The sequence below is a fragment of the Peromyscus leucopus genome, chromosome 14, assembly GCF_004664715.2.
Source record: "Peromyscus leucopus breed LL Stock chromosome 14, UCI_PerLeu_2.1, whole genome shotgun sequence".
NCBI lineage: Eukaryota > Metazoa > Chordata > Mammalia > Rodentia > Cricetidae > Peromyscus > Peromyscus leucopus.
The window spans coordinates 37,666,915-37,694,246 of record NC_051075.1 but is presented as its reverse complement, the minus strand read 5'-3'; the positions used below and the strand labels follow the sequence as shown (position 1 = coordinate 37,694,246).

Genomic DNA, 27,332 nt, shown 5'->3' with positions numbered 1-27,332 from the left:
GTTATGTAGACCAGGCTGACCTCAAACTCACAGATTTTCCTGCTTCTGTCTCCAAATGCAGGGATTAAAGGGGTGTGCCACCATACCTATTCTAAGTTGATTTTTTTTTTTTTATGTCAACTATCTGGTTAGAAGAAGTTTATAGAAAAAGTCAAGGACTGGGGGATTTATCTCAAATGGTAACATGCTTACCTGGTATGTGTAAGGTCCCAGGTTCAATCTCTGGGACCACCACCACTAGAGGATGGGGGGAATTATAGGCACTAGAAGCTTGATAATAAATAGAAAAAGTAGCATGACAAATCTTAATATGTTCATCAGTTCATTAATTCAGCAAATGTGTATTGTATGTTGTGTGGCAGCCATTCTCTTTGTCTCATTGTATTGGTGCAATTTATTAGTGTTCACTGTAAACTATAGTAGTTCACAGAATTGGCTTTTGGATCTGTTAGGATCCATTGTCTTCCTAAATGCTTATGACTTTAATTTACCTTTTGAAAATAATTGAATATAACTTTTATTATATGTGCATGCATTTTCATGCATTTACTAATAGACCATGTTCCTTCAAATTAGATTTAGTTGCTCTGTCTAGATCTATCTATCTATCTATCTGTCTATCTATCTATCATCTATCTATCTGTCTATCTATCTATCTATCTATCTATCTATTTATCTATTTATCCGGAGCTGAGGACCGAACTCAGGGCCTTGCGCTTGCTAGGCAAGTGCTCTACCACTGAGCTAAATCCCCAACCCCGATCCGTCTGGATTTATAACTTAAAGTCTATGTTACCCTGAGCCTGTCGGTAACTGTTCCGATGTGTGGAAGGTGTTTCTTGTGGACCCTTGATTTAAAGGGAAGGTTCTGGTATGTGTGACCAGTCCATGCCATCAACTAAACACAGGTAACTCCCCAACACTGGAGCCTCACGACACGAAGTATTGGTAAAGTCTGGTTGGGTGACATGGTTGGCAGGTGAGTGGTGAAGAGACTGAGCACTCACACAAGGAAGGATGCTTTGTTAACTCTTTGCTGAACCAAGCTTTTACCCAGCAAGTAACCCAATATTAGGTGCTTCCGGTTTCTTGTGTCTCTGTTTTGTTTTTATTAATTTATATCAGTTTTAAAAAAATCACACAAAGCAATGGATTTCATTATGGTATTTTCATAAATACTTTGTTTCTTGTGTTTTAGATGAGGTGTTCCCTCAAATCCCCCTCCCCCTTTTTATCAGCAATTAGGATAGAAAGTGAAAGCTTGCTCTGGGTTGATAGGTAGCTTCGATTTAGTTCAGATTTGATAGCTAGCTTAGATTTAGCTTAGCTAGATAGCTTAGATTTGCCTTGATAGATAGCTTAGACTTAGTTGGTCTGTCTGGAAGCCCTATAGTCCTGTTATACAGTGCATTTCCCTTTCCTTATCTAGTATGACCATTTTGAGACAAGACAGTTCGCTGAAGTTCTGAAGGCTTCCATTGCTGTGTTCCTTGATACAAATCTAAAAGACCCTGTGTTCTTGGCACACCTGTTCAAATGAAAACAAGCCACCTGGCAGCAGAACTTGCCACTGACTCCCAGAGTCCTATGGGTTTGTGGCCTTTGAAAGTTTTAATATTAAGCCAAGAGTTGGTGGCTCACGCCTTTTATCCCAGCTCTCAGGAAGCAGAGGCAGGTGGATTTCTGAGTTCAAGGCCAGCTTGGTCTACATAGTGAGTTCCAGGACAGCCAGGACAGAAATCCTGTCTCAAAAACAAAACAAAACAAAAAAAAAGTTTTAATATTAAAATTTGATAGTTGTGCAAATATTAATTTAGCTCCACTTTCTACCCCATTTCAAAGTGCTTGGGGTTCTTTTTGGAATGTCATGATCAAGTTTGCATGGTAAATTTGCCCCTTGTTTCCAGGTTTCCTTGTTTCAAAGCTTCTGAGGGTTTCCTTCTCTTACACATATTGAAATATTTTAAGAGTAAATCTGAACTAGAGAAGGACTTCGTGGCGGGACTTGTCTGGACTCGTTCTTAGCCTGTGTAATTACACTTGATCGTCGACTCCTGCCTATTTATAACCGCTGCAATCATGCTGCTGCAGATATCACTGAGCTGAAGCCCTTCCAACTGCCTGCAGCGGGGTGGGGGACCTCTTTATCCTTCTGTTTAACCTGTGGTAGTGAGAACTGTTATGATTTGTGCTGGGTTTGTGACTCTGGGTAAATCACCCTTCTCCTCCAATACCAAGAGTCTCCCTTGGGGTTGATTGAAATTCGACCACGCCTGTGTTCAACCTGATCTGGGGGCTGCTGGACTTGCTTCTATTCTGTATGGATGGTTTCATGTCAAACTCACTACATAATGAGCTCACATTTCCAATCCTGTGGACTCCTTAAGTCTCACAGTTTTTAGTGTGACAGGAAGTAGGAGTGGAGGGTGGCTCCGGATTCTGAAAAAGTAGGTAGGACAAGCGCTGGATGGCCGTTCTCTTCTGTCTGAATTGTGTCAGTAACGCCTGATTTCTCAGCCAGAGACCATGCAGTCGGGAAGGCTCATTAAAATTTGCCAGTATTTTCTGATATGTTTAATGGGTAGCTTCTTGTCTGCCAGTGGATATTTTGTGTCCTTCAGTGTCCATCACAGCTATTAGTCATCAGGGCTCATCTGCGTGACAGAGAATCCTGGCATCTACTAAGGTGTGTTCAAGGTCAGATGACTCATTTGAGGCAGTGCCAGCATGGGATGCTGGAGCTACCAGCCCTTGCGTTGAAGTGCGTGTCTCCACAGCATCTTCTACACTAAGGATGCAGAAGTGAATGTCATTCTCCACATCCCTCTAAACATCATCACCTCCACCACCAGTGCCACCACCAAGTGCGTAGAGACAATGTGCTGTCATAGTACAGTTCTTGATGTCAGACCTCGATTGAAATCCTGGCTCACACCACTTTCCAGCTCTGTCATTTTGAATACTCCACGCCTTGGCTTCTTCATCTGCAGAACGAGAAATGTGGTAGCTTCCTCACAGGACTGAGGGGAGCTGACCGAGAGAGTGTGTGTACTGAAGGCCTATCAGAGAGGCAGAGGTACAGCCCCTGGCTAAATCTTACTGTACGGTTGTCTGCCCCCTCTACAATAATGAGTCTTTGATAAATAACAGTTTACCCATGATGACTTTTCTAAGAAAGCATATGAGAGTAGAGAACAGGTTTGCCAGACGCTCTCGTGTATAGGGGTGGTTTGGCCGTTTTTTCCATCTTTAGCAGGACTCCTTGAACCTGTCTTGAGGCATATAGTTGCCTAATGTTTAAAACTTGCTGTTACCGTTTTAGATGGCCTTTGCCTCTACACCGTCCGCAGTAAATGACTACTAAGCCGTAATAGCCCCCAATGCTTTATTTAGAATAAAACATTTCACAACCTGGTCTTTTGTGGCCAAACAAAACATACCTGTTTGTGTAGACTATGAGGTCTCTCCTTGGGTAGACTATTTTCTGATAGGTCCATGTTTCTATACCCAGCTCAATTAACAATTCCCTGAAGTTTCCATCACTGATTTCCTTTTGTGTTAGTAGATACAAACCAACCACCTTTAATGACAGTTACGTAGCACCTTGTCTTGTTTTATTAGCTCAGCTTGTTTGAAACACTGGTTTGAGTTCTCTAAGTTTGGGTCTGTGTGAATATTACCGGTGTACATGTGGAAACTGTGCATTCGTTGCCTTGGATCTTTATGACTGTACAAGGTGATTGCGTGCAATGTTAGATTTGGGGCAGAGGGAGGGTGGTTGGGTTTTTTTGTTTTGTTTTGTTTTGTTTTGATTTGATTTGTTTTGGTTTGGTTTTATTTATTTATTTATTTATTTATTTATTTATTTATTTATTTATTTTCAAGACGGGGCCAATTGTTTTCCTAAAGCAACATTCCTTCACGGGGTGGTGACATAGGACTGAGAGAGAGCCAGCGACAGAGAGGAAGAAAGAGACACTTGACTAGTCTCCCTGTTAATTTAGTTTAAATGTCATGTGTGTTTTTAGCCAGGCATGTAATTTCTGCATTGATGCAAACTGCCCTCTGAGCCTGAGAGAGATGCTCCCGTAATAAATGGCAGCAATTCTTATTCAAATGAGGAAGGACCAACCGGGGCACCCCGAACCTGGAAGCTCATTACTTTGTAAGACGGAATTTCCTTGTGTATTTGCATAGCTTAAATTTTGACATAACATCATAGTCACGCTCCCATGGAGAGACAGGGGCTCTAAAACTTCTTAGTTACTGAACATGGTGAGCTCACTCCTAATGTGATTCTTAACAATAGGGGCCATTTACCAGCAGTTCTGATGCTGGGTTGAACCCTGAGGGGCTTTTTACCGCATCAGTATTCATGAGCATTGATGGAAAAAAAGAAATGCAGTCACCTACCCCCATTAGAGAATGGTCTCCTTGAATCAAAGATGTGGCATTTACTGCTGTTTAAATCCCGGGACCAGTGTCTGCGTGCCCTTGCGAGAAGGAAATAAAGATCGAAACGAGGCTTGAAGCTGAGCTAATTGTTTAGCTCAGCGGCTGAGTGCTGTCAGAGGCTTGTCTGAAGGAAGGGACCACCTAGCTAGGTGACATTAGGCCGTGATGAACCTCTGACTTAACACTCAGAGATGCCTTATCTGCTGAAACGAGACTGATTTCCCACTCTGTATGTCCATTTTGGAAACCTTTAACTCTGTGATTGTCTGAGACGTCAAGGTCACAAATGGTGCCCTGTTTCCTTTCCCACCGGCCAACTAGGACATACTGCTCAGGTGACCCTGCCGGCTTGCTTTGTCTCTTTCCAGGTACTCACCAGATTCTATCTTCCTGACACTAATACACTCTCCTCCTCCCTCCCACATTCCAGTCTCCTGCTCCCTGGAGGGCAGCCGATAAACTCTTTGAGAGCAGAGGTCGGGTATCTTGGGTTCGAGTGATCCTCTGCCCACTACTGCCTTGCACCTGCTCTGTGGGGGGCACCTGGTGGCTCGTCATGAAGCCCTAGGTTTGACTTGGAACTGTGGGGCTCTCCAGAGAGGTCCAGTCAGAAGTGAAGTGGGCACAAGCCAGGCAGAATTACTGGGTCTGATAGAGCCACATCGGAAGACCTGGTTTCCCAGGTAACCCCACCACTTCTGAGACTCGTGTCCCGGGGCACGAGTCTCCTCTCAGCAACCATCTTCTAGACTTAAGGGTGGGCTCTCAGATGGATGTTGTAAATTCAAAGACAAGCTGTCTATGAGAAAACCTATAGTAGTACCCCACTCGCCTGGGATTAGTGGAGTCATACGTGAATAACACTTTACAATAACAGAATCTTTTACCCTGTGTACTGATACACAGATGGTGTGTGTGTGTGGGGGGTGACCATTGGAGAGTCAAAAAATTGGTTTAAGTTTTATTTGATCTAAAGAGTATATTACACATAATTATAATCTACTTAATTATTTTTGCCCTATTAGCTTTTTCAATATAGTAGAAAAGGGATTCTTCAGGCTTCATTTAGCAGCATGTACATCCTTGCCCAAACTGAACAATGCCAGCCTGTTAATTTTTGAGTGCAGATATTTCATCTTTTAAAAATAGGCTACATAGAATTATTAAGGTAGTTTTTTTTTTTTTTTTTAATTATAAAAGCATCACCCATTACGTGTGTTGGAGGAAGACTGGTTAATGTCAGTAGTTACCTTTTGGCCCTATCTCGGGGGCTTCTGTCTTTTGCTTGCCATCTCTGGGCTGTAGTTGGTGGGCCACAGCAGGATGACATTTGTGTTGAAGCAGTAGAACCAGGTGTGGTGGTGAAGACCTTTAATCCCAGCACTCATGAGGCTGAAGAGATCTCTGTAAGTTGGAGGCCAGATAGTGAGATGCTGTTTTAACAACAACAAAAAAGGTGTGTGTGTGTGTGTGTGTGTGTGTGTGTGTGTGTGTGTGTGTGTGTGTGGTGGGTATTGGGGAGAACACGTGCTCTTGCAGAGAACCTGGGTTACAATCGTAGAACACACACATGGAGGTCACAACCATAACTAGTTCCATGAGACCCAGCATTCTTTTCTGACTTCCGAGGGCGCCGAGAACGTATGTGGTACACATATATACATGTGGGCAAAACACTCATACACATAAAGTAACTAAACCTTAAAACTACGTAGAGTTGAGTACATTGGCCCTATCTATCCTGCGTTTCTCATGGCAGATGTACTTTAAGGTGCAGCCACAGCATCTCTTCCATCGGTTTCCTCTCTGTCTGCCATATGGTAGATAATCAGATAATCAGGGCTGTGAGATTAGGGACCTTCCATCCCAAAGGCTTCTTGTTGTACCTTCGTCACGGAGACTTTAGCCCCGTAAAAGACCGTTGACGTTGACTTGAAGTAGTTCCAGAGTATAGATGCCTATACCTCGTGTCAGGGGAAGTTTGTAGACCCCAGGGTGGCCTTAGCTTCTACTTACTGAACTGAATTAGTTAGAACCAAACAGCACTGTGAGAGCTTTCTGTCTGTTTGTTTGTTTTGTTTTTTGATACAGGGTTTCTCTGTGTAGCCCTGGCAGTCCTGGAACTCCCTCTGTAGACCAGGCTGGCCTCGAACTCACAGAGATCCAACTGCCTAGGCAGAGTCTCCTATACCTCTGACTGGCCTGGAATTGGCTATGTAGCTTGAGGCTGACCTTGAACTCTCAATCCTCCTGTCTCCACCTCCCAAGTGTGGGGATTACAGGCATTCGCCACCATGCCCAGTTCTCAGAAAGACTCTCATAACTATCAAAACACAGACCTTCAGAAATCCCACAAAGACCTGCAGACTTAGGTATAAAGGGCTTGAATTCCTCAGGACATACGCTCCCCCTTTCAAATAGGTCTCCTGATTAGCTCATCACCACAGGTAGGAGAGAGAGGCTTCATTTGGGGCCTGCTGTGAATAACTCAAGCCAGGAAACTCATAGTTAGGGGTCTCTACGTACAGCAGACCAGCTCAGCTTCCCTGTGTCTGAGTAGCTCCACAGACAGATCTCTGGCGTGGACCGGCCCGGGATCTCCCCGCTGCTGTCCCACCCTCTTGGAGCTTGACTATGTCACATGAATGGCCGTCGGCTGTGCTTCAAACTGTGGCCCTCATTCTCTGTGTCGGGAACAGTCAACCCAGGACTATACGTATTACCTACCACTTGTGGGGATCTACCAAGTCCTGGAATATTCTAGACATTTTACCTCCCTAGCACTGCTTCGGGGGGTAGTGTCATAAAATAATAAATGTATGCAATGGTCTTCAGTACCTGCCTAACATCCTGTGACATTTCCTGTGAATTTGAGTTTCATGAAGACCCCGGATTGTCTCATCCCTGCTGTCTTACCAGGGCTTAGTGTCTGGCACGTAGCGGCTGCTCAGTACATACCTTTCAAATGAATCATACAAGACACCTGCTAGATGGCCCCAATTGTTGCGGCTCAGACTTTCGAAAGCCCAGAGCAGCAAGCTAGCCAGGGTACAGTGGGCAGTGAGCAGCAGACAGACCTGCCTCCAGAGAGGCAGACCCTCCTCCAGAGCCTGGGCCATCTTCCCGGCCACTCTGCTGCCTGCCCCGAAGAGGAGGAATGGTTTTAGGCATTTGGAGACCCCTGTCAGCTGGGCTGAGCTCCCAGAAGTGTGATGTTGTGACCTGACTGTTGGGGTACATGGCCTTAGTACTCCAGTTCACCCGGGTGGTACCCTGCCTACCTGGGTCTATTTCCGAGGCCAGGACTGTGTGCTTCCTTCTTTCTGAGGTTTTAAGATGATTTGTCAGCCACAAACCCCCAATTAGCACAGCTTCCCTCCCTGCAATGGTTTAACCATTTCATGGACCGTCATCCTATTGCTTCAGCAGATGCTCTGCCTCCTCTGTTCATGGTTGATTTCAAAAGTCCGTAATTACAGGGAATTTGCCTAGAGGGTAAATCCTAACTGTTGTCAAGACACACACACACACACACATACACACACACACACACACACACACACACACACACACAAATGTAACTTAGGTGATGAATACATTACATCACTTGATCGTGGCGACTGTCCCATGGTCTATACATATATCAAAGCGTCAAGTTATGCTCCTTAACAACACATAGCGGTTAAAGTCCACATTCTCTTAAAGGCATAATGGGGCTGAAGCGGTGGCTCAGTAGTTAAGAGCACTTGCTACTTCTGCACAAGACCTGGGTTTGGCTCCTATTACCTATACCGGTTAACTTACAACCACCTCTAACTCCAGTTCCAGAAGATCCAGTGTCCTCTTCTAGCCATGATGGGCACCTGCATCCACATACAAACAAGCAGGCACTCATGTTTATATGCACATAAATATAAATAATTAAAAAAATTTAAAGCTCTAAAAGGAATATAGTTTTGGGGAATTTTTAATGAATCAAAGTTAGTGTAGTGGAACTCACATCTACACTTGGGAGAATGTGCCCAATTATAACTAAATACAGTTTTGTTTGGGTATTTTTGTTGTTTGTTTCTTCAAGACAGGGTTTCTCTATGTAGCCCTGGCTGTCCTGGACCTCACTCTGTAAACCAGGCTGGCCTCAGACTCACAAGAGATCCACCTGCCTCTGTCTCGCTGAGTGTTGGGATCGAAGGCGTATGCCACCACGATTGATTTGTTTGTTTGTTGTTCAGGCTGGCCCTGAACTTACTCTGTCACTCTGGCAGGCTTCACATTTGTGGCCCTTGTGCCTTGGCCTCCTCAGTCGTTGGAATTACAGGCCACAGCCGCGAAGCTTGACTCCTAATTCAGTCTTACGACATAAGTCTCGAGATGGACTTCTGCTTCACTGTGGTTTGCACAGATACGACATTTTGCCAGTGTTTAGATAACTAATATACTTTGCTGATTTTCCAAATTTAATGTGGAAGAGTTTTTCTTTTTTTAATCATCTATATTGAAACCTCTATCCAAGCATGCTTTGTGAGTAGCCCAACACAAAAATCACAAACTTACTTAAAACATTGAGATTTTCTTTTCATTTAATAATAACTCAGTTGTGTGGCTCTCAAGCATGAACTTTGTAGATGAAAGCACCATGTCACAATGTCAAAAGGTTGGACACACCGCATTTTGAAATGATATTCAAAGAATCCTACAGTGGTACAAATCACACATTCCCCAACTTTCATCTTGTATTATGACTGTCTAGGTTTCTGGGACAATAAGTGCCACACCTTCAAACTAGAATTATGTTGACTAGAATGCCGCCTCTCCCTGCTGCCCCAGGCCGAGGTCACAGAAACTGAAGGTGTAGAAGAAAACTTTTCCCCTTGTAAGCACTTCCGATGAGTACTCCCATAAGCCAGACTGGGTCCCCTCATGCAGGTCAAGGCAATGATAGATTTATGAACTGTTGAAAGCGCTTCTCAGCCTTCTTGTATCCTGTGTGTTTGGCATTGGTTTTTGCTTGTTTATATACTCAGAGGGACCTGGGAGATAAATATTATATACCTGCCCCAGGCAAAATCATATTAAAAATTTCCCCCCAAAGAGCTTATTCCCTTCTAGACTATCTTGAGATGAAAGCATCCACGGCCAACGTGACAATGGGTCATTTACTTGGGACGATTTTCCTGACGTCAAGCCCTAATGCCTTTTCCTTCTGATCTTGTTTAAAAGGTAAAAGGAGTTGAGAGTTCAAAAACCTGTCTTTCCTCTGCTCTGCTAGCTTCACTTTCTCCTCAGGAGCTGAGTAGATGCTCATATTTGTACAAATACCAGTGTCTTTATGGTACTGGGTGTCAGAAAGGACCAGCCCATTTTCCCTCCCATGCTTTAGAGAGATGAAGGGAAAAGAACAGACGTGGGTGATGATTTGCTTCAAGGCTGTCAGGATGGGAACAGATAGTTCGGAGACCTTGCAGATGGATTTGCGTGCTTGGGGCTGTGGAAAATGATTTTAAATTTATTTTTAATTGCTTTTTAGGTCCATTTCGACCAATTTAAAGAAGCATTAATACTTATCTTGTCTAGAACTCTATCCAGTGAAGAGCACTTTCAGGAGGCAGGTAAGACACTGACGTTTCTTCTCTATATTCCCCCTTTTAAAGGTATCTAGAGATAGGCTGGGGGTTTAGCTCAGTGGTAGAGTTTTCGTGTGGTATTCATAAGGCCCTGAGTTCAATCCCTAGCTCTTCCCTCCTCCCAAAAAAAGTTTGAAAAGTTTTCTGGAAGAAAAATGTGAAGACCTTGAAGTATGCATGTGTAGGATTTGGGACATTTGCTCTTTGTAGATGGAACCATTATTTCCAGAGACTTCTTTAGATATCATCACAAAAGCTTTGCAGCCGTTAAACACTAAAGTGAGACTTCTCTGCCATGGCAACACATCATGGAAGAAATAATTGGATTATTCCTAGGCAAGTGTCAGATGGTGTAGCAGTAATTCATTCCTGGATGGAGCCGGAAGTAAAGCTGAATGGGAGCGCCTTCAGCCTTACTTCCTGTGTTTGTGTGAGCATATGATTTGGGGGAAAGTTTCCTGAAAGAAGAAATGTGTCCAGCAAGAAAGAATTCTATGTGGTCCCACTGAGCAGAAAACCCTCTACTTAGAGACATGACCACATGACAGTGTGATGCTCTCTGTGTGACACACCCCACCCCAATCTCAAGTGCTCTATATTTCTAGCACCTGGAAGAATTCTTAGCATTAGTGAATATTAAGTAACTATCATGAAATAAAAATAAATGTTGTACCTCACTGTTTTTTTTTAAAGAGTACCATATATTGTAAGATACATAGTTCCATATCTCAAAAGAGAAAAGTATTGTCAAATATTATTGACAATGTTAATTGTCTAAATTAAATGTTATTGATGATAAAATATATTCTGATTTAAGTATGTTCAAATCTGGCACTGGTGTATGCACGTCTTAAAATCAAAGAAATGCGGTAAGTATTTGAGGGAAAGTCTAAAGTGTAGAAACTTGTGTTCACGTGTAGCGAACTATGACGTCATTTGATTGACATGGGCTAGGGATAAGGGGTGACTGGCACGGAGCATCAGGAAATTTGGAGGGTGCTGTAACTTCGGTCTTTTGTAATGAGGAGGCTGCTCCTCGAGTTGTGCTGTGTTGGAGCCCGGCAATCGGCAGGGCTGCGGGGTGGCGGTGAGCTTGGGAACGGCCAGCGAGTCACGCTGTCAGAGCTGGCTCCAGATGGCGGCTGCATTACTTTTTGCGGGCTACACTGCTGCGCAGGCAGAGGCCGTCATTTGGACCAGTCTTTCAGGACCACGCAGAGAAGGCGTTTTTATCGTTTCAGCATGTGGTTACAGAGCTGTCTCCAAATCTGTGTACTCCAACAGTAGGGGCGCTATGCACAGGACAGCATTTCAGCCAGTGTGTCAGTGATGCTATTAGCCCTTGTCCTAGCAGGGTACACACAGATCCAGAATGGAGCCAGGGCCTTGAGTGTTTCATCTTCTCGGAAGCATGAGCCGTGGCCCACGACTCCCACATTCCCTGCTTTGTCTGTCGCTGGCCCAGCCTCCATCTTCCTGGTCCCTCCAGCTGCTCGTGGCTCTCAAGGCATTCTTTGCACCGAAACATGCTCCCACCCATGTGAAATCTGGTTCTTCGACCCACTCAGACTGGTTCATGTGTGTAGAGACAGAAGGGTCAGGACTCAAGTGTTGTGTAGCAGACTATCTGAGTTCACCCCTACTTCTCCCTTCATGATCATTACCATCCCTTAAAAGATACGCTGCAGCATTTATAGCTGGAAAGAGCTCTGCCATTTTACAAAAAGCTAAATGGAGGCGTAGTGGAGGGCAGAGCCTAAGTGAGGGAAGGCGTTAATACTGTATCACTACCTACACCGGTACGGAACCTAGTTTGGAGTACTTTTTTAAAGATTTATTTATCTTTATTTTATGTTGTGTGCCTGTGCTTGCACGTATGTGTGTACCCCTCATGTGTAACCAGTGCCCGAAGAAGTCGGAAAAGGGCATCCGATCCCCTGGAATCCGAGTTACAGGCCACTGTGAGTCACCATGTCAGGGCTGGCAACCGAACCCCAGTCCTCTGCAGGAGCGGCAAGTGCCCCTAACTGCTGAGTTATCTCTCCAGCCCCCAGTTTAAAGACTTTTAACCTGCAGGTGGATGAGCAGGTCCTCAGTATGTGTGGCCGGTCCCAGAGTCCGCCAAGAGGTCCGAGGTAACAGGTGGGAGTGGACTGCAGCAAGTTATGCCTGGCCGTCGGACGGAGCGTCTGTGTCCTTGCATGCAGCATCGGGCTGCTCGGAACTTAATCCCTCCCTCACCACGCGGACCTACACTGTGGTGTGTTCGTCACACCTTTCGACTCCCAGTGGACTTCGAGAGAAAAGACAAAACCAGGAGGAGACTAAAAAGACAAGGCTATGGTGTGCAGGCTGAGAAACCAAGGGTCATGAAGTGGTAGCCGAAAGCTTCCTATAAGACAAAGCACTCTGTGTCTGTATTAGACTTGGGCGTTCTAGAGGAACAGGGCCAAAGGAATGTGTATATACATGTGCATACAGAAATGCTGCTTATAAAATGGAGTTTCCTGGGTTGGCTTACATGATGGCGCCTGTACAACCCAACACTAGAGAGGCAAGCACCAGGGAGCCAGCCCAGCGGTCCCCCGTTAGCACTGAAAACCCAGAAGTGCCCGCCCCTGGAGACTCACTGGTCATGGGTACCCTTGAAAGGCCAAGCATACGGGAGTCTAACATCTGTGGAGGAGAGCAGCAACAGCCAAAGACCCACTGGCTCCCAGAGAAGGGACAGAGGGTGTCACACACATGCTCAGCTCTCTCACTGGACTTCTTTTGAACCCTGGCCACTCTTGGAGGGAAGGGCACAGCCCACATGGAGGGTGAGGTCCACTCCCCATCATCGCGCTCTCCCATGTCAGTCCTCTCTAGGAATGCTCCCACAGACACACAAGGGTGTTTCATCAGTTACAGACATTGCCGAGTCCACTCAGGTCGACAGCCCAGCCAATCGTTGTCGTACCTGACCAAGCGACAAGTCTCAAAAGGTCGTCTTGATTTGAGGCCGAGAACCTGGCTCAGCCTCTTCCATGGTGTGACCTCACACGTCACACCTTTATGGTCATCGACCAGCTGGTATCCGGAAGTGGCTGGAACTCTTTCAGCTTTAGGGGTCATTCATATTGTCTCCTAATGCCTGAATGGCATTATTTCAATCTGTGGGGAAAGCCACAAACACTAGCTTTCTCTCTCTGTAAGAGTCTACTTAACATAAATTGACACCGTAGAGTTCTTCTGAAGGGCAGATGCTCACCGTATTTCATGCTCTCTGTCTTCTAATAAAAGGTAGTTGCACATAAATAATACAAAGCAAAGCTCTAAGGGGATTTGAGAGGATACGGAATTAAGTCGTTATTTTTAACTTCGTAGTCTTGGGCTCTGTCCTTTATAACTTCTCTTGTGTGATTTTTTTTTTTTAGCATCTTTATAACTCTGACTTTTGTAATTCTAGGACTGTAAGAGTTTTTTTTTCTGTAAAAAGCAGTAACAATAGAGACAATGAAATTTAGATAAGGACAGGACAATGGACTGTGTATGGTAGTATGTCCTTTGTAGTGTCCAGCCTAATTAACAGTGACAGTGGTGGACTCCCTCATAGCTGCATGTGCTAATGTTTAAGTCATGTTTCTGGAATAAGAGAGGGGCAGCAACTTATTAACTATTTATTCAGTTTGTAATGGCTTTGGATTGCTAGGGGTTTTTTGTAGTGGAAATGCTGGTCCAGCACTGTAATGCATGGCGTCAACATGCTCCTGGCTTCAGTCTCTAGAGATTTTGCCTTTTCTTTGATGCATCTTCCTCTAGGTTTCTGTTGTGGAGTAAATGTTAACATAACGCAAGAAACCCACTGGAAATGCCTTGCCTTTGTTGATGGGAGGGGGAGAGCTAGTCTGGAAGAGCCAATTCACTAGGAAAACAGGATGAGGCATTGTTCTGGCAGGTGGTGGTTTCTGTTCCAGAACTCTTAACTTCCGAGAGCCATTCCATGTAATAGTAGTTGTTTTCCTTGTTTTTCAAAAAGTTATAAGGGCCACAAACATGCCCTTTTGCAAGCACACAGTAGAGTGGGTTCCTTGGGCATTGGGCTAGCTCCTGATTCCCAGTGACCAAAGACATGTTTGCTACTACATACAGACATGCTGGGCTAATCTCTGGAGTCTGGCCGCAGACTTGGTAAATTGTCAGACATATAGCTCAAGAGGCTTGTCTGTGTCCCCGCTTTGCCCAAGATAGGAACATAGGCTCTCGTCCTCTGATGTCAGCAGCGTGCCGATTGTAAGAATCAGACGTTTTCTCCAAACCACCATCGGCACCATCAAAAATCAACCATAGAAGTGGGTGCTAGAGTGTTTGGATCTGGGCACGGTGGTGCACGCCTGTCATCTCAGCATGTGGGAAGCTGAGGTAGGAGGATCACAGGTTCAAGGTCAACCTGGGCTATCTCAACAGTGAGATCCCAACTTAAACAAAAAAGGTGTTTGCAGGTTGTGAAACTGGAAACACTCGTGCCTACTAGGGGTCAGGTAAAACGATAGAACCTTTGCTGTGAGCTGTAATGATGCTCTTGGCTAACCAATGCATGCCTCTCTCAGATTTTATGACACATATAATCGTGAATGTGTACAACAATGTGTATAGAAGGATACTCACTTTGAATAGTGTGTGTGTGTGTGTGTGTGTGTGTGTGTGTGTGTGTGTGTGTGTGTGTGTGTGTAGAGTAAAAGAACGTTGGCAGCATGTCAGTAGGCAAATTGTGGCTTATGTGTATAATCAGGGGCTAAGCAGTTATTAAAATGCCATAGAGGGTTGCTTATTGTTCAGATAATTTTACTAAGGATAAAAGACAATCTTTTAAAAATCCATGCAATGTCGGACAAATACTCATGCTACTTAAAGTTAGTAAATAGGATGCTGAGAATCTTGATGATGAAATAATGTACTTGATACTGGTGTCTTTTATTTCAATTGTAGTGAGTGTGGAAGAGGCTTCCACACGAGACATGAAGTCTTAGAGAGTTGTTTATTGCTCTCACAACAGCTTGTCCATGAAGGGAAAAGCAGCTAACAGGGAAGAGAAAATCAGGGCACGATCAAGATCAGGGCGGCTCTGGTTTCTGAGATGAACTGTCTTTTTGTACATTTATCACTAACGTGACGTGTTAGAAAAAAACAAGGCTGAGGACATGTGCTGTGATTGGGAGGTTGGGACATTCCTCCTGACTGCTCCTTCAGGTCCCCACTGCTGGTCTGGGCACCTACGCGGATGCCTTTGGCTGCCAGCACCTCCACAGCAGCCTGGGTGGAAGGGCTGCTAGACAGGACCATGACCTTGCTCCACAGACACTCATGTTTTCCCTCCCTTAATGAATGAGGAAATGAAACCTTCATGAAGTTAAGGACTCCTAACCCCCAAGATCCTGGTGGGGTATCTTACCCCAGGTCCATTTGGTTCTGATGCCCATGTCCTTCCCATAAACCATAAATGCCCCAGAAGTGTTACAGTCTAGACAGATAGGGAATTCTTTGTTTTTTGTTGTTGTTTATTTGTTTTTGTTGTTGTTGTTTGTTTTTCAAGACAGGGTTTCTCTGTATAGTTTTGGTGCCTGTCCTGAATCTTGCTCTGTAGCCCAGACTGGCCTCGAACTCGCAGAGATCCACCTGGCTCTGCCTCCTGCGTACTGGGATTAAAGGCGTGCGCCACCACCGCCTGGCCCAGATAGGGAATTCTAACATACAAAGATGCTTTTGGGAAAATGTGACTGGTTGTTGTTAAATTGGAAGCTGCAGTCAGTATGAGATACACAGTAGCACAGGAGAAAAGGCACCATGAAAAGTTGTGCCAGGAAGTCCCTTAAGAGACATTCTTTGAGCTGAGCCTTGAACAACTGGGAAGCTTCAGTCAGGGAGACGTGGCTGCTTTCTTCTGCAAAGTGTCCGCAGATGCAGAGCCTGCTCATAGGTCATGCGGTCAGTCCTCATGGCAAAGCCTGGGAAGCCGAGTAGTTGTTGTTGGTACAGATCTTTTCCTGTCCCCTGGTCCTTGACTGCCCTAAGTCCGAGATAGACCACAGAGCTAGCCCAGTCAGCCGGGGGCATCCCACGCCACACTCCTCCACTGTCTTCAGCATGCTTTCCCCTCAGAGCCTTCTAGATCCAGCAGAGCTGGCTAGAACCTCCGTCCTCCTGCAAGGAGCGTCTCCCAGCTGGATAAGGACCGAGGTAGACACTGGTCCTAGAATCCTGTCACTGCCTCCAGGGAAGGTCTGAGCGAGACCAGTGCAGCGAGACTCCAAGAGAGAGGAGTCGGTGGGGAATGAGGTGCCAGTGTTCCGAGACCTGAAAGCAGCTAACGTGGAAAGGGCGTGTGGGATGGCCAGGCCGCCTAGCTGATGATGTCTTTTCTGGAAAGCAAAAGACATCATCACGAGGCTTCTGATGAAGTCTTTCCGTGCTGCTCATCGTCTCCTGTCCTTTCTTCTCTTCCTCATTTCTGAGCCACACCCCTGCACACCCTCCCCCGCCCACTGTCCTGGCCCAGTCAACCCTCCTCCTCTTTTCCTTGGTCCCCTCTTCTCTTCCATCTAATTCATTCGCTCCTCTTCCATCTCCATGTCCCTCTATGCTGCCATAGTCTTCCTCCACCTTCCTTCTCCACCTGATCCTCCCCCCCCCTCCCGTCTGTCTGTCTTTGCACTCTAGCTTGCTTAGCTTGGTTGCTCTTGGAGTCTAGCCCTTTGCCTTGCCCGTATTTAGACTTAGCTGTGGTCCTACACCTCTCAAAGCCTTCTAACCCTGGGAGAGGGCAGGATGGCAGTGGTGTGATGCAGGTCAGACCGTGCAGTGAGGGGCTGCACAGCTGGACCACATATCCTCATAGGCTGCACAGCTGGACCACTGGACCTCACATGCTGCCTTTTCCCAAGAAAGCTTACTGGGGCTGTTTGTCGTAAGATTCACATGCAGTTCATCTTTTATCCTTTCTGATTTTCAAGCTGAGTTCAAGAATCCTGTGAGCCGAACAAAAATGCATGTGAAGGGTCTCCACTAGCACCCCACCCTTTCCTCTGGAGTCTTGGAAAGGGGGCTGTGGAGACCGATTCTAAAATCCTGTCCCTGCATCCAGAGAGGGCTGGGAAAAGGCCCACTGAGCAGACACACCTGATAGAGAAACTCCCCGAGAGAGGCATCATTGGGGACCGAGGTGCCAACGTTCCTGGTGTCTCCAGGCGATGCTGTCCTTGGCTCACTAAAGGGTCAGGAAGGGAGACAGGAAGTAAGGGTCTTTGGGAGCCATTCCAGAAGAAGAATGTTGGACTTATAATGGCCGGGTTTTCTTCTTCATCTTTGGGAATAGTCTAAGGCTATTCAGAAAAGTTTAATTTAAAACATAATTTAAAAATAAAGTTCATCATATCCCTCAGTGGTCAAGAGATAATCCTTAGATGTCCAGTAAATATGAGGGGGAGGACTCTGCCTCACTCGAGGGCATCTCTGAAACCGTTTAAGTTCTCTGTTGTGCTTGGGTGCCACTTAGGTCCTGAGCTTGTGTCTGTGTCCAGAGAGTTTTGCATGAAGTCTCCATTAGGCTCCTGGGTAACCATCCAAGCTTCCTGCAGGGGTTCAGTGCTCTTGGCTTTTGACCAGTGGGTTTGGGATGGGTGTTCCAGCCGCACACGGGAGGTAGCAGTCCAGTTTTAGGAGGGCGAGAGAGTGAGCCAGACACAGGGCTGCTCCTCATGCTGCTGGGCGGTGCTGAGGAGTCCGCCTTGTTCTCTTCCTGAGCCTGGCGCATCCACTGGGGTACCATGGTCTGCGGCACTGTACTTCAGTTTTAGTTTTACTGTAAGTGCTGGGCCTTCTGGTCACATGTCAGCCATGCACCTGTCACATCTCTGAAGCGTCTCTTCTTGGGACAGAGGAGCTATAGAATAAAGACAAAGCCTATGCGCCTTGTTGGCCTGCTAAGAGGGAAAGAAAGCGATTTATTTTTTTCTTTACCTTTTGAATTCCCTACTTTACATCTTTTTTGTTGTTGTTGTTGTTTTTTGTTTGTTTTTTTGTTTTGTTTTTTGTTGTTGTTGTTTTTGGAGACAGGGTTTCTCTGTGTAGCTTTGCGCCTGTCCTGGAACTCACTCTGTAGACCAGATCACAGAGATCCGCCTGCCTCGGCCTCCCGCGTGCTGGGATTAAAGGCGTGTGCCGCCACCGCCCGGCTTGACATCTTTTTTTTTTCCCTCCCTGCTTTGTAGAGCCTGTGAGTTTCCCCACCTTACTCTAGCATCTTTAGAGGCTGGAATCCCGGTTTCTCTTTAGTCCTCTACTTCTGACCGGGTGCTTGCTTTGTGGAGTAAAACAGACATCTAAAGTAGGCCAGGTAGGACCGCCTCCAAGCCGTGTCCTTTGCCTGAGCTTTTCTAGGCTGGAGGAGACCCCTCAGCAGGCCCCCGGCTGTTTGCTTTTCTGATGTCTGCTCTTATTTTATTGTCTCATTCTGTGATTTCTTTACTTAGTGTGTGGTGTGTGCATGTTCACAGGTGTGTGCACGTGGAGGCCAGAGGTTGTTACTCTGTCACTCCCTACCTTATTATTCACACCCCCCCCAACTTTGGTTTGGTTTTTCAAGACAGGGTTTCTCTGGGTAGCCCTGGCTGCCCTGGAACTCGCTCTGTAGACCAAGCTGGCCTCAAACTCACAGAGATCCACCTGCCTCTGCCTCCCAAGTGCTGGGACTAAAGGGGTGCGCCACCACCGCCCGGCCCCACCTGGTTTTTTGAGACAGGGTCTCTCACTGAACCTGGCGCAGTTCCTTCAGAGGGGTGTAGCTCTGAAAAGCTAGGCTGGCTGCCGCAAAGCTGCGGGACCCTCTTCTGCCTCCCTACCTAGAGCTGGGGTTGTAGGTCCGGCTTTGTGGGTGCTGACGATCCAAGCCCGGGTCCTCACACTTGTGCTGCTGGCTCTTGCCAACTGAGCCATTTCCCCCAGCCCATCCCCCCTCCCCCATTTCATTTTTATGCTTGATGCCAAATAGTAGAAATGGGAAAGAAGATCGAGTGACTTGTGAATACCCTTTGAAGGAGCTTATCTCCAGAGACAGGCCAGTCCTTCATGCCTCCTTTCACATCTCTCCTTGGTGCTCTGGCCTATATGCTGAAGGAAGCCCTGAGGTATAAACAGTTTCGTTTCTCCATAAACCAACGAACCCCATGTTATCTGGTGTCAGTAAAATTGTTCCAGAATGAAACCCTGGGAAACTGTCACTTGTGGGTGTACTCCCAAAGTAAATCAACTTCTCCCCAGGTGGCCGTTTCTTCCATTAGACGTGCTAAGGGCAGACACTGTGTTTTTCAACTTGAGTGTCTGAGGTTATCTTAAAGTCCCACAATGACCGCCTGTTAACTTGGAAGCCCAGTTGGCATCACTGGAGAGACTCAGAATTCTCAAGTACTCACCACAGCCAAGGCTGTCAACCATGAACCTTCAACCAGGTTCTCCCTGGACCTTCTTACTCACAGGGTCTCTCCTCCCCTCATAGACAATGATGCTGATGGGCTCAGTAGAACAGGGATGTGTGAGCACGTGGTTCTCAGGGGTAACAATTTCTAACTGCTGTGCTGGGCCTAATTTTTATTGGTCACATGGATAGTTTAGGAAACTGACAAGAATTCTTAGTAATCCACCTTTCTTATGTACGTGCAAACATTGTCATTCTAGTAAGATTTTAGGGACTGGAAACACACACACACATGGGCTGATTATATATGTGTATATATGTATACACATACACATAGAGTCTATAGAAGATACTAACTTAAAATTTGCTTGCAGTTGGTTATTATAATAAAATATAATTTAAGAGGTTTTACAGTTCTTGAAATTAACTAAATAACCCCCCCATCAACGGCATTTCCCAGCAGTTCACAACTGGTCACCCTTTTGTTTAGGAGGAGAGCTGCTTGGGTTCCAGCAACGCTCTCTGCCGTCACAGACCAGAGCGTTAATAGTACGTAGTCAGGGGGTCACTTGGCCCGCAGGTGAGCTTAGGAATGCCATCGCCAGTGGAGTCTGCAGAGACTGCTGCTTCCCCTTCCCATTTTTAATTTTAGGAGCGGTGCAGCACACAGTAAGAACTCCTTTGCCTGTTCTAGCCCCAGCTCCACCTCATTCTCACATTTGGAAAGGTCCTGGGTTATGTTTTCCTTTTCGTCCTTTCTAAGCCCTCATAGTCCCTCATGGCGTATCCTGTTGTCTGCCACTAAAATGTAAGGACATCTAATAAATTAAGGATGCTTCTGCTTCCTGTCTGACCAGCACCCGGGGGTGTCAGCTGCCAGCAAGTAGCTCGAGTGTCCGAGCCGCTCCTGAATAAGCACGGGCTGACACGCTCACTTCTGATGAAAGGTACCTGCTTCAAGTATGCATGCCGTTTTCAGTACAAATTTTGTGTGCTTGAACACCTCCTGTAAGGGAATTGCTCCATCTAATAAATGACTTGGCTGGGATATAAAGAGCTGTATGTTAATATCGCTGGAAATTGTATAGCTATCATAAATACTTCACTCTTAGCTTTCCTGAGCATTTCGGAATGCTGCTGGCTGCATCTGTGAGCATCACAGAATCTGAGTTTTTGCTCAAGGAAGGGCACGGGGGAAGGTAGACAGGTAAACAGCATCATCTGCCTTCCCAGGGATGCTGAAGTAAGAGTCCACCAACCCAACCATGCTTCCACTGAGAGTAAAAAGAAGAGTTTTATTCTTTCAGCTCATATCTATCCGATCACCCATGCTTGCCCTGTTGAGGTGTACATGTGCACACCTCATTTAAACCACTCTGGGTTATGAAGCGTTCTTAGACTGCCGTGTTCAAACAGGACCCAGAGTGTGTCCTCCAGAGGGTCAGTGTGTCTTTAGGGACAAGACAGTCGGACCACAGAGAGCAAATCATGGCTAGTCTTTTGTATTTTAATAGAATATTTTATTCCCTCCTACCGTGCTAAGTGCTTACCACTCTTGAGGATGGCATTTGAGCAGAGTGAAGTCTTTATCTTTATTGCTTTAAAGCCTTCAGAATAGAGCTTGAAGGGCCTGCTGGTGGAGGGGCCTGCTGGTGGAGGGGCCTGCTGGTGGAGGGGAGGGAGGGGCCTGCTGGTGGAGGGGAGGGAGGGGCCTGCTGGTGGAGGGGAGGGAGGGGCCTGCTGGTGGAGGTGGCTGTGGAGGAGACCTTGGCTGCAGCAGCAGTAGGGGTGTTGGTTGTAGACATGGTGCTTGGCGGGTGGGTTAGCGGTGGTGAAAGAGTTAAATGTTGAACTTTAAGAAGTGTCTCTCCAGAGCCGGGCGGTGGTGGCGCACGCCTTTAATCCCAGCACTTGGGAGGCAGAGCCAGGCGGATCTCTGTGAGTTCGAGGCCAGCCTGGGCTACCAAGTGAGTTCCAGGAAAGGCGCAAAGCTACACAGAGAAACCCTGACTCGAAAAACCAAAAAAAAAAAAAAAAAAGTGTCGCTCCAGAACACCAGCGTTAGGAGATGACTCTACCCTGGGCACACCCCTTTTTATTTATACGCCACTGACACTGAAAACAAAAGGAGGCAGGACACCATTTTTCTTTTCTTTTTGTGTGTGTTTGTTGTTTGTATTTCAAGACAGGGTTTCTCTGTCACAGCCCCAGCTGTCCTGGATCCCACTCTGTAGCCCAGGCTGGCCTCGAACTCACAGAGATCCCCCTGCCTCTGCCTCCCAAGTGCTGGGATTAAATGCATGTACCATCACCACCCGGCTATACCATTTTTCTTCATGTGGCTTTCCACTTCCTATTTTATTTCACAGCTTTTAATTTTACAATTTTGTAATGAAACCTTGATGCCAGGTTTCACGGAAGTGAGGAGCTGCCGGTAATTGATTAGAATTCTCAGTGTCAGTTCCGTTTTTTGTGTTGTTTTGCTTATCTGGTAGATCAGAACGTAGAACAGTTAACAAAGGGGTCCCTGAGGTAAGGGGGGAGGGACTCATACTGATTGGTGTGGGCACTAACTGTTCAGAACCGGACAAGGTCCAGGACTTACCACCAGGTGTCTCTTGGTTAGGTATTTTTTTCTCTTCCTCTACTTTCTTTTGCCTTCCCACACTTAAAGCCGCCAGCTTAATAAACAGAAAACCAAGTGTCATCAATTCCTGTACCCCCTTTTTGGATAGGGAGTTCCCTATAGCCCCAGCTGACCCTGAAGTCACCGAGTGTGACTGAGAATGACTGAGCTTCGGGACTTCCAGCCTCTACTTCCCCGAGTGCACACAATCATATCCAGTTCACAGGGTGCTGGGGATCGAATCCCGGACCTTGTGATGTCTAGGCGGGCGCTCTACCACTAGAGCTACATCCCCAGCCCTCCTGATCTTAGTCTGCGCTCTTGAACCAATTTCCTTTCTACCATCATTGCTTCTGAAACTTGCAGATACAACAGATGCAGGTACTCCGGACCATCAGAAGCAGAAACTGCTCTGCATCCAACCCGAGGACTCACACGTACCCGCGGCCACCAGAGCCGGCCCAAAGGGTTTATTCCGGTGCTCATACAAGAGGCTGTGTCCCACGAGTGTCATCTTGGGGCTGCTTCTCGTGTAACGTGGCCTTAACCCTTGTCTCCCTGTCCAGACTGCTCACTAGAGGCTCAGCCCAAGTATGTCAGAGGTGGGAAGCGTTACGGACGACGATCTCTACCCGAGTTTCAAGAGTCCGTGGAAGAGTTCGCAGAGGTGACGGTGCTCGAGCCACTGGATGAGGAAGCAAAGCCGTCACACATCCCAGCTGGCGACTGCAGCGAGGTAAGGACCTGAGTCGCAGTCACAGGACTCGGGCACGGTCGTCGAGCATGGGCGTGAGCGCTCTGTAGCCCGAGACGGAAGTCAGGCGTTCACGGTGCATGCAGTAGGCTCTGCTCGGATATGGCGCCGCCGAGCTGATCTTCCCTCTGGTGCCTCTCTAACACAGATGCTAATCTTCCAGTTTGAGTGTTTTCACTCACGTCCCAGTCTTGGGAACGTTGATATGTCTGTGTCTTGTTCGTTTCAGTTATTTTTATATTGTCTATTATTCTGGCTTTCCTTGGAATTGTATTTTCCCCCACTTGGCGCCCCACCCCACCCCCTTTTTCCCCCAGTGATTTAAAAAGCTAACCAAGGGCTGGGGAGATAGCACGGCGGGTAAGAACACTTGCTGCATAAGCTTGAGGACCTGAGTTCAAATCCCCAGAACCCGTGTAAAAAGCTGGGTGTGATCACACGCACGCCACTGACTTGGGAGTGGGGTCGAGGCAGGAGGCTCCATGGTGGGCGTGGTAGGAGGATAGGAAGGAAGTTGGAGAAAGAAGACAATAAGACTGTAGTGGTCAGCCTCATGCCAAGTTGAGACAATGACCCTGTCCCGAGGGAGTAAGAGAAAATGCTAAGACAGGACACCCAACATCTCCTTCTGACTTCACCAGAGGCACGGGTACAAACATCCATGCGCACACACATGTGCGCATAGACCACCCATACATACACCTCACATACATACATGTACACAAACTAAAAAATATATATCTAACTAAACTTTTCACTGTGTTCACCCTCAAACAGTGAAGCAGTTTCCATGATAGAAGAATGGAGTTGCAATTTTTCTTCAACTTTTTAAGAAAGATGATTTTATGTGTATGACTATTTTGCCTGCTTCTATGTATGTGCACCTTGTACATGCCTGTTGCCTGGAGAGGTCAGAAGAAGGCATCAAATACTCCAGAACTGGATTTACAGATGGTTGTGAGGTGTCGTGTGGGTGCTGGGACTTGAACCTGCGTCCTCTACAAGAGCAGCCAGTCCTCTTAACTGCAGGGCCAGCTCTCCGGCCCCATGTTTTGATGTTTTAAAAGAGCCTGCATCTTATCTTTTGGGATGTGATAGACGAGCTCAAGTACTTGGTTCTTGCTTCAAAGCGCGGGCTGGGGGCGCTTTCCCAGGGCTTGGCATGTGCTGGCGTTTCCCCCCTTCCCTGGGCCTGTCACACCCAGGTGCAGCTTGGCTCACACGCTGGCTCCCCTGTCTCCTCGGGGCCCCTCTTTTCATTCTGCACACCACTGTAATCTGCCAGTGAGGGAGAAGCAGTAACATTTTCTTTAGTCTTTCTTTATGGCTCATTTGCCAGCATCCCATTTATAGAACATGATCAAGAATGCCTTGCTGAGCAAGCTTTAAATATTTCTTGCAAATCTCAGCTCAGATTGGAGCTGTAAATATTCCAGACACGAATGTGAGCTGGAAAAGAGACAAAGCACCTCCACTTTCTGGAAGGTTCTGCAGGCTGCAGGCTGACTGGGCGTGTGTGTGCATGTGTCTGTGTATTCATGGGGTTTTAGCATCTATGTTACTAAAATCTATAGGAGACTTGTTCCCAAGGATGTCCTCAGCATTCAAACGCCTGTCCTCAACATCCTAAAACACCTACGAGCCTAAAGGTGACTAGGACAAGCCCAGGTGTGGGGAAGAAACGAAACAGGCAATAAACACTGAAAAGTACAAGGGGCACATACAGTCTGCTAAATACCTTTGCCCCTCATAAATAGGTAGGTAGATAGATAGATAGATAGATAGATAGATAGATAGATAGATGAATCAAAGGATGCCTATCCACACCCTAGAAGTGAAGATTTAGTGGCAGAAACATAAGGAAAAAGAAAAGAAAAACAGCTAGAGCAGAGACAAGAAGCTTACAGAAATGGAGTAAGACCAGTGTGGGTGGCTATGTGGCCACTAACAATGCGGAGAAGGAGAGCCTGGCTTAGGACCTGCTGGTGCCCCAGGCAGGTCGGCCTAGGGCAGACCCGCTGGCCATCTCAAACACTCAGTTCAGTAGTCCCTTCCTTTTTCCATCCCCTTGAAGCATTCAGACAGGGACCCTTGCTTAGGAAAACACGCATGCTCACATGCACGAGCATTTTGCATAGACAGGTTTTAAGAGGACGAGAATCTGCACACGCTGTGCAGTTGGATATTCGTAACACTGTGTTCTCCTTGCTGTTGGAGAGGGTGTCCTCTTACTGTGTAAAATCTGCTTCATTGTGAGTCTGGGCGATATGAAATTTAATTGAGATATACATCTTGAAAAAAGAGTCCCGACGCCTTAGGAGGTAAGCTTAATTATTTGGAGACCCCTTTTAAGTCTAATATCTTATCTTTTGAACTGGTGTCAAGATATCATTACATGGTCCTAAGAAACCCAATCATTATTTATTTTTCACACAATAGTTTCTACTTACTCTCCAGGGATACCCAGAAAGCCTCTGAGCAGCTCAGCTGTCTCTGGCAGTTTATTTCTTGCATCTTTGTTAGCTCAGTTACCAACTCATTGGGTAACTTACTCTATTGGGGTGGCTGTTTTAAAAAGTGAGCCTTTGGTTTCATATGTAAGTAAACACGAGTTGAAGCCTGAGGCAGGAGAACCCTTGCTGTTTGCAGAGGATGTCATGGAGAGATCACCTCACCCCGGTGTGCTACAGCTTCCTGCAAATCCTCCGGAAGCCTCAGTTAGGGCCTTTAATGCTACGGTCAGAATATGCCCTGCTCACCCCCCTCTAAAAGAGCTGTAGGCAGAGGCCTGGAAAGAGACCTGTCTCTGATCTCTGCTCCCAGCAGAGACTCTGCTGACTGTCACAGTCTGCTGTATCCCACTCCAAAGCATGTACAGGGGTACCGGATGACACTGTCTTGCCTTGCCTGTTGAAATTTTGCCACAACTGCCTCTTGCCTAAAAATAGTTTGAGTTGGCCCTGCCATTTTTTTCCCCTCCCTTTACTGTAGATCAAACCCAAAGCCTTGGTCATGCTAAGCAACTGATCTTCCGCTCAGCCCCCTACCCTGTCTTTTTTTTTTTTTTTTCAAATGAATTTATCTCTTCAAGGTTTGGATATTCCTATTGGGGTTCAAAGGGCAAACCCCAGCTTTGTGCTGCTGAGACCTGTAGCAGGCTTTCTTTTGGTCCACCAAACAGCTCCCAAATCATGACACGGAAACTTATTATTAGTTATGAATGCTCAGCCTTAACTTAGGCATGTTTCTTGCTAGCTCTTATAACTTAAATGAACCTGTTTCTCTTCATCTACATTTTGCCTTGGAGCTTTTTACCTTTCTTTCCTTCTGTCTGTCCTATTCTGAGTCTCACTGATTGATGGCGGTCTGGCCATCTGGCCCCTGGGCATCTCCCTCTCTTTCTCCCTCATTCTCTCCTCTTGTTCTCTGTCAAGCCTAGATTCATCTCCCTACTTATCCTCTCTGCCAGCCAGCCCTTCCTATTCTTCTACTATCTACCTATTGGCCATTCAGCTCTCTCTTTATTAGACCAATCAGGTGCCTTAGGCAGGCAAGGTGAAACAGCAACACATCTTTACATAGTTAAACAAATGTAACAACAACAACAAATGTAGCACACCTTTCCATAGTTAAAGTAAAATTCCACAACATAAACAAATGTAACACATCTTTACATAGTTAAACAAATGCAGCATACAGAAATGTAACACATCTTTACATAGTTAAAGTAACATTCCACAACATAAACAAATGTAACGCATCTTTACATAGTTAAACAAATGCAGCATACAGAAATGTAACACACCTTTCCATAGTTAAAGTAACATTCCACAACATAAACAAATGTAACGCATCTTTACATAGTTAAACAAATGCAGCATACAGAAATGTAACACATCTTTACATAGTTAAAGTAACATTCCACAACAGCGACCCTGGCTAAGGTCTTACTCTTACTGGCTGCCTTCACTGGGGCCAACAGTCCTGTGGTATAATTTTATGAGCATGCCACTCTCGTGTCCACATAGTGTCCCTGCTTGCTGGTCGTCTCTGCTTTAGCCTCAGCAGTTGAAAGCTACCTGTCCAAGAGGCTTGTTCTAGAATCGTCATCCTTTCTGCAGAAGCTGCTCATGACTCCAAGGGGCTGAAGAGGTGAAGGTGTTTCTTGTTTGGGGAGTCTCTCAGCCGGGGAGTGTGAGGAGGAAAGTCTCCTTGATTGACAAGGGAGTCCGAATCTGTCAGAGTCACTTGACTGTTCTCTCTCTTTTCTTGTCACCTAAGAACCTGATGTTTCATGTCTTTGGAGATGTTGAGAATCTAGTCTTCAGGATCATACGTCATCATAGGGGTATCAGGCAATACAGAAGGGGAGGGCCTGGGCTGGGGCTGGGCCTCCCCTGGTGTGAATGTCAGGTGGGAAACTGG

The 27,332-nt window shown here is 46.3% G+C and overlaps 1 protein-coding gene across 1 annotated transcript in view; it reads left to right on the top strand.

Annotated features, from left to right (window-relative positions):
- The window catches only part of Nin (ninein), a 105,850-nt gene that overhangs the window by 11,155 nt on the left and 67,363 nt on the right, over positions 1-27,332 (top strand). Inside the window, 2 exon segments of the mRNA XM_028858613.2 lie at positions 9,983-10,064; positions 22,720-22,889. Of these exon segments, the coding sequence (XP_028714446.1) occupies positions 9,983-10,064; positions 22,720-22,889 (252 nt within the window).